The sequence below is a fragment of the Dermacentor andersoni genome, chromosome 8 (genome assembly GCF_023375885.2).
Source record: "Dermacentor andersoni chromosome 8, qqDerAnde1_hic_scaffold, whole genome shotgun sequence".
NCBI classification, from domain to species: Eukaryota; Metazoa; Arthropoda; class Arachnida; order Ixodida; family Ixodidae; genus Dermacentor; species Dermacentor andersoni.
The window spans coordinates 137,916,370-137,929,539 of NC_092821.1; the positions used below are offsets into that span (position 1 = coordinate 137,916,370).

The following is a 13,170-nucleotide window of genomic DNA, read 5'->3' on the forward strand; positions in this document are numbered from 1 at the left end:
GCACAGACACAACACAGTTGGACGCAAATCTCGCGCGGGGCCAAAAAATTCCTCGCTCTCGGCCGCCCTCGACGCCCGATCGGCATCGAGGAGAGACAAAAGGCAGGGTGTTGTGGACCAATTAGCCGGCCAATGTAGGAAGAAACAAAAAAATGAATAACAGGCTCTTGTAGGCCCCGTAAGCCGAAACAAGCACTGCCTGTCTTTGGGACTGAAAGCCCTGATGGCTGACCGATATGCTGCCATCGGTGCACACCACCACGCCTTGCCTATTATTTTGTCATCTTGAGCTCTCTCTCTCTCTCTCTCTTCTGGTCTTTTGGACCACTGGGGAACATTTTTTTTTTCACGTGCAAGTGTGCAGGTCCCCTATATAAGCAGGGGCTCGTGCCGAAAGAGAGTCACAGTTTCCGTAGCGAGACAGCAAAACACCAGTTTCATCATGAACGCTCTCGTAAGTGTGCGCTTTTAGTGCAGGTCTCTGGTTCCCTTTTGCGGACGAAGCTGTAAGGAGCGAGTTGTTGAACGTTGCCGAAGAGACAGATGTGAAACTCGGTGTATTTCAGCAAGCCGATAGCTTGTCATTACTACGCCTGGCTTAAAGTCCACCTCAGTATGAGCGTTTATGCAGTTTTAGGCTTGGGCATTTAGGCTTGTGGCAGTTCAGACGATAAACGCTGCCTAATCATTAGGGAGCAGAAGCTTAAGTACTCGCTTTACATCGAAGCTGCTTCGGGAATGAAGCAGATATTTTATGAATTCGGAGGAGATGGAACGGGTGTGTTAGTCGAAGTGTTAATACCCGCTGAAATTTACTTGCGCTTATCAAAGCTATCGTCAGATGCCGCATCGTAGACTGTCAAAAGGAGTCCGCTGATTATTGTTCAGTTTGGTAAGCCTTCGTTCCCTCTTTTGCAGTTCGTCGTCGCCCTTCTGGGCTTTGTTGCCGCCGCTAACGCTGGCTTCCTTGGTGGCTACGGCTACGGTCACGGCTACGGCCACGGCCACGGTTACGGTCTCGGACTCGCCTATGGTGTCGGCCACGGCTACGGCCACGGCTACGGCCACGGCTACGGTCACGGCTACGGCCACGGCCACTACGCTGTCGCCCCCGCTGTTGTGAAGGTCTCCAACTACAAGACCTCCGCCTACGGCAGCCACATCAACCACGGCGTGACCCTCTCTGCCCGCGGATACGGATACGGCCACGGATACGGTCACGGCTACGGTCACGGTGGATACGGTCATGGCTACGGCGTCGCCGTCGCTGCCCCCGTTGCCGTCGCCGTCGGTCACGGCTACGGCCACGGCTACGGTCATGGCTATGGCCACGGCTACGGCTACCACTAAGCGCAGACTATGAGCACCTGTGTTGCCGCCTCAAGGCATCAGTACATCAGTGAGTCTTCAGCCATACCTACTTACTCATTGAATACCCTCCCAAGTGCAGACTAATATGCATCGAGAAAAAAGTCTCAGAGTAATGCCAGACTAATCGAATGTCTTACGACACTATAACATGTTGAGTTATAATATGCCAACAGCAAATTACTTGTCCAGCTTTCGAGTGAGCATTTGGCCAAAAGAAGTTCGACGAAAGTACCTTCTTATATCAGCATATGTAGGTTACACCAGGTCTCCTGGTTAGCATGGTTTGTTTCTTCGTGGCTGTGTTCATATCAAGGCAGAATGAACTTCGTACGTTAACGAATCCTAAATACTGAAGCGTGAAACAACATATCTTGAAAGACTGCACTGAGAGTTACATTTTAGCACATGTCCGTACAGGCACTTGATATCGTACCAATTTACCTAAGCAATAGATACTTAGGAGTGTCTACACAGAAAGGCCAAATTCGCAGAAAAAAATGGAACACTAGAGAGGAGCGATGAATATAGATGTCCCAAAAAAGACAGTGTCCAAGAACAATAGACGGAGAGACAGTCAAAACAACGTGATAATCAGAACAGAGAACCTATACAGGTCCGTACAGGCAAAAGTTATCAATTCTAACGAATCATTTCCCACAATATTTTGGGAGTTGTCACGGCGGCAGTGGTTCCGAGACCAGCAGGGGAAAACTACGACGAAAGTGTGTCGATGGCTGCGCCGACGTCGACTCAATTCTTTGCTCAGAGGGGCACAGGACGTGGGAGAGCATAGATTTGCTGACGTTCTCCTTTACCACCACGCAGGTTCGGACTGTTCAACCCTCAGCCAGGACTGGCCACTTCGCGGGGCCTCGAGGCATTCGTCTGAAAGACGACGATGCTGCGGGCTGTACGAAATGTCCGGAAGGCGCGGCGCAGCTTGTACAGACTAGGGAGAGCGTTGTTTCCACCTGCTGGAGTGATTAGGCTGTTCGTCGCTTCTCACTGGTCGATGAACTGTCGGAAGAGAATAAAACAAGACGATATTTATTGAGAATCGCAGTTGCCTTGTCTTTTTCGTTACATGCACGGTCTGGAGAGCGTACTCCCAGATGTTGAGAGTGAAGCGAAATTTGACGAAGAGCGACTATGACCCTTCCTGGTGCCTCGCAGTAACGGAACTAGCTGCACCTTAAGTGACCACGTGACTGATGGGGGTTGGAAGTCCGAAAGTAAACGCAGGGGCTATTAGAGACGCCGTAGAGCAGCGCTTCGGAACATATTTGATTGCCTATCAGGAATTTCAATGTGTACACAAAGATCGGTTCACCAATTGCTGAGAGTGAAGCAAAATTTGACGAATGGCGACTATGACGCTTTCTGGGGCCTCACAGTAACGGAATGAGCTGCACATGAAGTGATCACATGTCTGATGGGGGTTGAATTCCGAAAGTCAACGGAGGTGCTATTAGAGACGCCATAGAGGAGAGCTTCGGAATAATTTTGATCGCCCATCAGGAACTTCAACGTGCACACAAAGAGTGGTTCGCGAGCGAGTGAAACCTTCCCTTTTTGAATCTGGCCGCCGTAGCTGAGAAATGAGCCCGCGAACTTGCGCTCAAAAGAAGGCCGCAGTAGCCACTGATCCACTGCGGCAGGTTAACATAGAAACGACACAGTTGTGCTTTACTGATGCTTTATAGCTTTTAGGCAGCTGAAGCCACATCCGAGAGCCCGATAAAGCTTTTTTAACATTGCCCAGGATCGTTCCAAAAGAAAGCGGTCTGTCTGGCAATTTACAGTCAGTTCTTTGAATTCTCTGGTTGTTTTCTCTCTACCTCTTTATTGCTCGCACAGGTAGTCAAATGTCCTGGGCCATTTTAACCCGAAACATAACGATAGCATTATTATTGCGGCAGCAGTTATGCGGACACTTTAAGCACCATTTCGCCGCCACATTGACGCTCCGCATTAAGCATATGTATGCTGTGTGTTCATCTACATCGCTTATGCCATGTAGATGCTATACTATTCAACAGCCAAAGTTGCTCATATCAGGTCTTTAGTGCTTGACCGAATTATTCCTCCACATTTGTTGAGAATTGGAGTGCTCAAACAAAAGTCTTAGACAATTCGATTTAAAGCACATGCCTTTTATCTTAAACTTTCTCAGAACTTTCTCAGACTAATAAAATTGCGAAGCAATCTTAATGCTCACAAACTCTAAGTGGTGAAATTTCACTGTCGCCGCTCTTTACTGTCAGTGCAGTGGTACTGGTGCGATGCCATTACAGGCCTTACACGGTGTGTTAAAGTATTTAAGGGAGCCAGAAATATTGCTGCTACCACGTATGTCGCATCCGCGTATAGTTAAAACAGCGTTCAAACGCAACAATAAATCTTGATATCGCTGTCAGTGCGTCGTCCTTGGGGCGAAACTGACAATTTTTTCATGCTTCCGATAATGAGGCTGCCTGCCCTTTTATATATATCTGCTGGCGCGTGCACATTGTCTCATTCGCGGAATTTGTTGAGAGGCAAGCGAGGTGGAAGATTTCTTTTCATTATATTGAACTTTTGATGAAACTGCGGATGTCTGCTTCGAGCGTTTCGTAATCGCCGTGAGTGTAAGGCAAACGGCACCCTCTAAATAGCCAATCGCTGTTCTGGCAGTATACTGACAATTACCGCTGCCAAACTAAAGCGATCTGTGTTTTTCACGCTTCCACGAATTCTAATAACAAAGTGTTACACATTCCCGGGATCTGCATCGCATCCGTCTCAATTTGCTTCGTGCTGAAACTTGTCGCAAGACAGTTGCGGACCCGACTGTGCCTCTCCTTAATATAGCATATATTTGGCCACCTGCCAGGTCATGGTAGCTATACGTTGGCTCTCGTCATATCACTGAATGCAAAGCAGCGTTGCGTTTGATCAGTCCTTTTGGCGGAGCCCACCAGAGAACGCAGGTGCGGTAGCTCCGGTACCGTGTTTTGTAACGATCAATTTCGTGTTTTTTTTTTTCTATCCTTTGTTGTTGGTTCGTGGACGGCATCGTGCTCTCGCTGTTGTTGGAATTGAAAACGGAAATGGATCGTTCAAAGTATGGGCCAGAAGGCAACCAGCTCGTAAGGAGTCACTGTATTGTCTATTTTCTTTTTTTTTTTTCTGATCGTCGGTCTCGTCATGTAACCGATCTCAGCGATATAACCGCGGCGCAGAGGTGGCCGAGCTATAATGAGGAAGGGTGAAAATATATTTAAAAATGAAATGAATCGTTATAAAACACGGCCCCACGAAGCCTGCATTTTTGTAACGCTCTCTTTCATTTTTCGTTCTTATTTATCTGATTTTGAGGCGAGTCGCCGATCTTGGCGACAGCGCTGACGTCCGAGCCACTGACGAGGGATGAAAAAGAGTGGAAAACGAAACGCAACGTTACAAAATACAGCCCATTTCCCGGCTTTGATCCCGGAAGTAACGGTTTCCGTGACAAGGAAATTCATACAAGTGCCATCATTACAAGTGTGCGCAACCTGCATGGCTGCCGGCTTCAATACTTGGTCAAGAACGTATTCTTCTTCTGTATTGGTGCACAGTGCAAAAACCAGTCGTCTGGGAAAATAAACTGCAAACTGCTGTATTCTGGCGCGTTCGCCAGTTCCTCGGTTTCGCGTACAACCGCATTACTCGAATCGTTCCTCAAGCTCAAACGATTGATGGAACAAGAGGAACTGCTGCTGTCTTATCTACTGGCCCTCACGTCAGTTCCTCGGTTTCGTTCTCAGAAAACAAGGAGGGCGAGATTGGAGAAGCCGCAGCAGGCGTGTATACGTACACCCGTGAGCAAAAAAAGAAAAAAGTATATGGACCACAGGGTCGCCGAAGAAACTGACTTTCTTCGTAATTCACAAACATAAACTGGAATTAACGAGCATTATGAAAAGTTCGCAATGCCAAGTTTGGACTGCAGTCTTCAATTTCAAGTTGCGTTCACAGGCAGTGGAAAAAAAAAAAAACGGCTTTATCGCGCAACCCCTGGTCCGTATACTTTTGCTCCCGGCTGTACGTCGCAGGCTGACCGCCGCAAGCTTAAACCGTGCAGCTCGCAGTGGCCTTGCCAAGTCGTTAGTTTTACCCTCGACGTATCCGCCGAACGGGACACGTCACGGCCTTGCCGATGTGTAGCACATCTGGGAGCGGCCCGATGCTAATCGCGACTCCCGTTTCCCTGGGGGGTAATTAATCAGCGCCAGCTGCGCACGTGACGGTGGCTGCAGGGTGTTCGGGCAATGCGGAAACTGGAGATATTGCGAAACATTGTCGTGACGTGCAGTTGACCTCGTTTTCTCTGTAGCTGTCTTTTGTCTCGCATGCATATGCGTCATCGCGTGCTTTTCACGTGCACTGGGACATTGCGGTGTCCAAGACAGGTCGTCGGAGCTTCATTCGCTCCTTTGGGAGCGGTAACGCCTGACGGCCGGGACACCCTTCAGGATGGACACGGTTGAGGCGCAGGCACTGTTCTCGTGGTATACTTCAGTAGAGAGGACAAACAGGTCTTTTCATCTCCGCATACTCACCCTTTCTACGCTTTTAAGGCGAAAGCCTTTCTAGGCTCATGGTGAAGCTTGTGTCGGCGGACCTGACCGCCAGTGTCGGCCGAAACATCATCACGCCATATGAAGACATATTAATGACAGATTAAAGAATGAAAAATTATTGATAGTGACAGTTAGTGAACGATAACGTTATAATAGAGATTGGTAGAGGTTAATAATGACTATGACTAGTAACGACTAATAATGACTACTAATCACTTGTAATGATGACTACTAATGACTCCCAAATCACCAATATGCCTAACGACGGCTTGTAATGACCACAATTGATTAGAAATGACTAAAAATCCTTGTAATGACCAGTAATGACTAATAATGACTGAATGGACTTGTAATGACTACTCATGACTACGAAATGACCAATATGTCTAACGACGAAATGTAACGACTACAATTGATTACAAATGACTAAAATGCTTAGTAGTGAGCAGTAATGACTAAAAGAAAAGAAAAAGAGAAGAGGCAAAGAGAAAGAGGCGAATAATAAGAGGAGGAAGAGGACGATTTCGCCGTTCACCTCTTAATGGAGACCTTAAGAGACCCTGTAATTTTTTTCTTTCAGATCTAAAAAATGGCTGTGGCTTAGCTAAGGTTAAGCCCAGGATGCGAAGCATACTAGCCTTTATTTTAGTTGTTGAACCACTGTTTAGCCTGGTGAACTGCTGTTGCTTGGCTGTATTTGGTTCGGCTAGACGAAGAAACAACTCATGCGTTACTCTGCTTCGCCTTCAAGAGTGGAACGCTTCAGCGTTCCCGTCGACCCGCCAAGGGGTGTAAGACAATGGGCTACGGCGCAGCGACTACGCGCCCCGCATTGGACGCGGTGAGCGTCGAGCAAGGCAGCGTTCGGCGCGGCAACGAATCGCTTGCCTGAGCAAGCGACGCACGCCTGAGCCTTAGAAACAGCTCGTTTCTAAGGCAACACCGCATTCACTAGAGGCGCTTTTGTACCGCTTCGAAGCATCGTACTCGTGGCTCAGTGGTCATTCTGCTTCTGGACGCCGTGCAGTACGGACGCAGAATGGAGGGCTCCTCGAGAGCTGCGAAAGCGGCCGACGTTGGCCGTGGTACCCCGTGTTCTGCGTTGCCCAAGGATTACCGTGTCATCTTGCCTCCGTTACCAACAGGTGAAGGACAAAGGCGCGCAGTTGTATTGCACTGCGACGTCACTGGACGGCCTTATAGAATCGACGACTTCCGGAAGCCCTTGAAGGATGCTGGAGTAATTCAGCAAGTAGGTGGAATTGGCGCCTACCAAATGTCGCACGTGTGGCTGCTGAACATGAAGACAGATGAGGCAAAGCAGACGCTGCTAGACGCCGGACCACTACTGGTGAAGAACCGGCCATGCCTCGTCATTGATCCAGCGAGGCAAGAACTCAGGATTAAGCTACATTGGGTCGCGTTCGACGTCACCTCTGAGACCATTCGACGAGCCTTCCGAGAGTATGGCGAGATAAAGGAAGTCATCAGTGATCGGTGGAAGGCCGAGGACTTTGAGGGCGCCGAGTCAACGACTCGTCTGGTGCGTCTTCTGCTGCGTGATGGTGTCACACCAGACCGCATCCCACATCAGATGCGTCTTGGTAGCGGCACTGCGCTAGTGGTTGTGCCTGGACGTGCCCCGTTATGCCTTCGTTGTCACAACACTGGACACATACGACGTGAATGCCGAGTGCCCAGGTGTGCTGCCTGCCGAGCGTTCGGGCATGAGCAGGCTAATTGTACTCGCTCGTACGCCAGAGTTGCAAGCGTAGGCGGTGAAGCAGACCGGAGCGAGATGCTCATGGACGAAGAGGAAGCGGAGAGCGTGGCTGGGATGGTGGCGTCTATCAGCGACGCGGCCGCAGTGGCGGCGTCCACCAGCTCAGGAGGTTCGCAAGAGAACAAGGCTGCAGACGCTCGGGCAGCAGACGCCACTCTGGAAGACGCTTCGACAGGAAAGTACGAAGAAGGTTCGGCAGAGCGCCCTTCTGAAACCCACTCTTTAGGAAAGCAGCTGCCACTAAGTGCGTCCGGGAGTGGTGAGAAAACAGCTGAACTCAAGAACGCAGTAAGCGAGGTCGTTGCGACGCTCGAAGACAGTGATTCGACGGATGAGGCTGCGATGGACGCCGAGGCAACACCTACGAAGCGCCGTCTCGGCAAAGCAAGCACGGCTTCTCAAGACACCCGGCTATGAGCAACGGAGAGGCGTGGGACCGAGCCTGGAACCAAAAAGCCTCGGGTGGCCACCAGCCATCAGCGGTCGGCGTCGCTTACACGCGGCGGCGGCAAGTCGACGCCCTGAGCGTCGACTGGACTGTGTTGCTACAAGGCAAGGTCTGTGAGGGGAGCGCCGTAGGCTCGGTCTGGTGTCACTCGCCAATATGGAGTCCTTAGAGAGGTCGATAAATATTGCAACACTTAACGTCCGAGGGCTTAGTGCCAAGAGGCGGCAAAACCAACTTTACCGCCTCGTAACGGAGCACGATTTTGATATTGTAGCCATTCAGGAGACCAAAGTAGAGAGAGAGGATCAGACAGAGCGTATGGTGCGTCCTTTCACGAGACGCTATAACGTGTGTGTTGCCCATGCGGTGGGGAGGTCTTCGGGGTGCATTTTGTTAATTCGGCAGAGTCTTGGTGCTGTAGTGCAGTCGGTGACTACCTGTGAGTCTGGCCGTTTCATTGTATCTGACTTTTCCCTGTCAACAGAAAATTGGCGAGTAATTTGTCTTTATGCACCAACTCAGGCTCAAGAGCGAAAGCTTTTTTTTGAAGAAATGGAGACGTACTTGAAATGCGAGCGTAGACTAATCCTGGCGGGAGATTTCAATTGTGTCTGTACGGAACGTGACAAAACCAGTGGGAAACACAATGATGCAAGTACTGCTGTATTGAAAGACTTGATTGCGGAATTTAATCTAGAAGACGTGGGTGAATGTCTTTGCGGTGGAAAAGCGGTCCTCTTTACCCACTTTCAGGGTGCGAGCCATGCTAGACTTGATAGAGTGTACGTGTCGGCTGAACTAATTCAGTCGTGTCGAGATTATCGAGTCACACCTGTTGCATTTAGTGATCATTGTTTGGTTTCTTTCCGTGTTGGAAAGGAAAAAACAAATAGCAAAGAATTTTCCTGGGATCTTTGGAAATTTAATGCAACCTTGCTGAAAGACGACGAGTTTTGTGAGCAGTTTCGCAAGGCTATAGATAAAACAACAACTCAAAACTTAGATAGTTGGGGACACAAATGGGAATTTTGTAAGCAAACAATTAAATTGAAAGCACTTGAAAGGGCCAGTGTTTTAAGTCACGCGAAAAAAGAACTCGAGTCCCGTCTTAGATTGAATCTGAAGCAATTGTTGGAAGCTGAAAGTATACAACCCGGTTATTTCTTAGAAGACATAAAAAGCATAAAGCAAAAACTTGAGCTGATAGACCAAGAGCGATACAATGGAGCATTGATTCGAGCCAGAGCTGAAAAATGGTGCACAGGAGAAATGCCGACAAAACGTGCCTTGGGAGTCGAAAAGAAATATGCTTCCCAAAATGCAATAACAGAAATAGAACATAATGGGGTACTGTCTACCAACAAAGAAACAATAGCAAGCTGTTTTTTGGAATATTACAAAGTATTGTTTTCTCGTAGCCAAGTTGACACTGATAGATTTAAAAAAGACTTCATGTCATTGATGCCAACATTAGATGATGAAACTAAGGAAGTATTAGAATTGCCCATAACAGTAGAGGAAGTTAAGGATGCGATTGACCATTTAAATAATGGCAAATCACCGGGACCGGATGGCTTAAGCGCTGCATTGTACAAGGCGTTTAAGGGTGTTATCGCGCCTGTTTTGACTGAAGTATACAACGAGGCTTACGCGAGCAAACATCTACCGCCGTCCTTTTTGTCAGCACACACGGTACTAATACCAAAAACTGAAGACCCAATCAAATTACGTAACGTCACATCGTATAGGCCGATTAGCCTGACAAATATAGACTACAAAATATTAATGAAAGTATTGGCTAACAGGTTGCAGACCGTAATGAAAGATTTAGTCGGTCCACATCAAACGTGCGGAATAAAAGGAAGGACAATTATGACAAATATACACATCGCACGATCAATCCTTGAATGCTGTGACGCAATGCAACTAAGTGTTGCTATGCTGCAAGTTGACCTTGAGAAGGCATTCGACCGCGTGCCGCACGATCTGCTTCTATGTATGCTTGAATATGTGAATGTAGGCAATGTGATCAGCGAGGGTGTGCGGATGGCTTACGCCGGATGTACGACGAGATTGATAATAAACAAATCAGTAGGTGAATACATACCAGTACAGCGCTCGGTCAGACAAGGGTGCCCATTATCACCGCTTCTTTTTTGCATATATATTGAGCCCTTTTGTCTAAGCGTAATTAGGAACAACGCGATACGTGGATTTCAGTTACATCAAGCCGAGGTAAGCCTTCTTGCTTACGCTGATGACATTGCAGTTTTCTGTGTTGATCATGAAAGTATAATGCATACCGTCAATGCTGTTAAAAGTTTCTGTCAAGCAAGTGGTAGTGTAGTAAACTGGGACAAGTGCGTTGGGTTCTGGCATGGGGAATGGGACGTCGCACCAAGGATGTTTTTGAACATTAAATGGCAAGAAACACCGACAAAATACCTAGGAGTACCCCTACAGTACTACTCTGACAATGAGCCTTATTGGAAAAAACAAACAGAGGTGTTACGTGAAAATGCACAAAAGTGGAAAGGATGGGATAAGTCGATTTTCGCACGGGCCACGACGTGCAACCTATTTCTTGTAAGCAAGCTATGGTATGTAATGCAAGTTTTGCATTGCAGCAGGTTAAATGTACAAAAAATGCACAGAGTGTTCGCGGTCTTTATCTGGAGCTCTCTATGGGAAAAAACGAGCCGAACAAATCTGTTTAAAAGAGGGAGTGATGGTGGGCTTGGTCTAGTGCATCTGTATGTTAGACAACTCGTCAGTCGATTTGTTTTTCTCAGAGATGTAGATCATACCTTTCTCAGAACTATGATTCAACTGAGGCTGGGTAAAGTGCTACCAGAGTTTGTTGTGTCTTCGGTTTGTCAGCAAGGACCAGTACGTGGATATCTAAAAGAAGTGGTGTCATCTTTCCGCTTCTTATCGGTGCGTTTTTCTTTGCAATATTTGACAGATGTGTCACGCAAAAAACTGTACAAGGACCTTGTGGATGTGTTATTTCCTGTGCCATTGTATCGTGAATTATACTGTGCAGGCAAAGGAAAAGATGTTTTGAAACGCGTTAAAAAAATGCTAGTTGCGCCAGGGGTTAAAACCTTTTTTTTTAAGCTGCACACAGGAACCTTACCTGTTAAAACATGGTTAGAAGAAAAGGGTTTATTTGTTCCGTGGGGTACTCATTGTTTGTTATGCAAAAAACCAGAGACAATTGAGCATGTGTTTTTAGATTGCTGGGGTGGAGTGTTCTTCTGGGACATCTTACAGAGAACCTTGAAAAAAGAGTTGCCATTAAGTCCGCACGGAATCCGTTATCTCACGGTCGAAAACGACGATGGTGTGCCTTTCGATCTGGTTATGCTTCTGGGCCTGCACAGTATATGGCGAACTCGGACGGCTGTACACAATGCGGATATTGACGCTAGACCGGTTCGCGAATATTTTTGCGAATCGGTGTCCCATTTTGTCGAAGTGCAGAAGGTGCAGTCGTATGTACCAGAGTGGGTTCCAAGATTAGAAATGTTGTTGCAGATGCCGAAATACTGATGGCTTGTAGTCAGCAAACAGCTGACGGTTCTCGGCACTATTATCTTGTTAATCTGTTCTGATCTCGTAAACTCTGTGAAAAGCGAGGCAATAAAGAAAAAAAAAAAAATACTCGTGGCTCAGTGGTAGCGTCTCCGTCTCACACTCCGGAGACCCTGGTTCGATTCCCACCCAGCCCATCTTGCAAGAGTTGAGCCAAAGCCACCTAGAAATTCGGCTAGTAGAAGAAACAACTCATGCGTTACTCTGCTTCGCCTTGAAGAGTGGAACGCTTCAGCGTTGCCGTCGACCCGCCAAGGGGTGTAAGACAATGGGCTACGGCGCAGCGACTACGCGCCCCGCATTGGACGCGGTGAGCGTCGAGCAAGGCAGCGTTCGGCGCGGCAACGAAACGCTTGCCTGAGCAAGCGACGCACGCCTGAGCCTTAGAAACAGCTCGTTTCTAAGGCAATACCGCATTCACTAGAGGCGCTTTTGTACCGCTTCGAAGGAGACGCTACCTGGGCAACGGAGGATGCACATCGCGTCGCAGCGGGCTCCGCTATCCACCCTCAACCACCCGGCATCTTTCACCATCGGCACGAAATCGTACAACCATCGTCACTGGCAAGTCACCAGCTCTTACTTGACACCAATATTTCCGGGCTCGACTCTTTTCTTAGCCCGAGACGGCCGTTTGAAATCCCTAAGCCGCGGTCACCGCGTTAAGCCTAAACGCGCCACCGCGACAGCGGCACGGCGGACGCGGACGCCGCGTCGGCATCCGACGCACCCTGCAACGCGGCTCCCAGGGTAGGGGCCCGAGCCGCGGAGATGGCCACCAGCAATTCCGACCCGGCAGGCCAACTGGACTGCATGGATGCAGACGACTTGGAGCCCGAACGCGACATCGAGTTCTGCGACTACCGCCCCGGCCGGAGCGGAGCAGCCGACATGCCCAATGATACACATCCTCAGCCACCCGTGCCTCACACTCCATGGTACCGGGTGGTCGACGCTCGCCGACGGAGGGTTGTCGCCGAGGAGTCCTTCAAGACTCCACCCGCCCCATTCGACTCACGCGAACGTCGACACGGACCCGGCTGGCCTCGACTGCCGCGCCTCCCCGCAGGGGACCACAAGGTGGTTCTCCGAATAAGAGGAGGTATATCACTACAACAAGAAGCGGTCTTACCGCTGCGAGACGCGATACAAACCGCACTCCGAGCCCCGCTGCCTCCGACGGCGCGCATACGAGTACGCAAGGAACAGAACATCGCACTGGTCAGCACCCCGGACCCTGACCTGGCGGAACAGCTTTGCCACATTCAGACGCTCCTGCTCGCCGGCGCTCGTGGCCGGCGCTCCCACAACGAGAGCCCGCCCATGCGCCTGGCTCGGCGGCAAGAGGGGGTCTGAAGATTTCATCT

At 49.1% G+C, this 13,170-nt stretch overlaps 2 protein-coding genes across 2 annotated transcripts; both read left to right on the top strand.

Moving 5' to 3' along the window:
- The first annotated feature begins 320 nt into the window (after positions 1 to 320).
- Positions 321 to 2,428, top strand: LOC126525794 (uncharacterized). The gene is made up of 3 exons (XM_050173726.3): positions 321 to 454; positions 919 to 1,399; positions 2,197 to 2,428. Exons 1-2 carry the CDS (start codon positions 443 to 445, stop codon positions 1,348 to 1,350), a joined length of 444 nt encoding a protein of 147 aa, XP_050029683.1. The 5' UTR covers positions 321 to 442; the 3' UTR covers positions 1,351 to 1,399; positions 2,197 to 2,428.
- Positions 2,429 to 6,993: 4,565 nt separating this feature from the next.
- Positions 6,994 to 8,175, top strand: LOC140219957 (uncharacterized). The gene has a single exon (XM_072290130.1). It carries the CDS (start codon positions 7,015 to 7,017, stop codon positions 8,173 to 8,175), a length of 1,161 nt encoding a protein of 386 aa, XP_072146231.1. The 5' UTR covers positions 6,994 to 7,014.
- Positions 8,176 to 13,170: the final 4,995 nt, after the last annotated feature.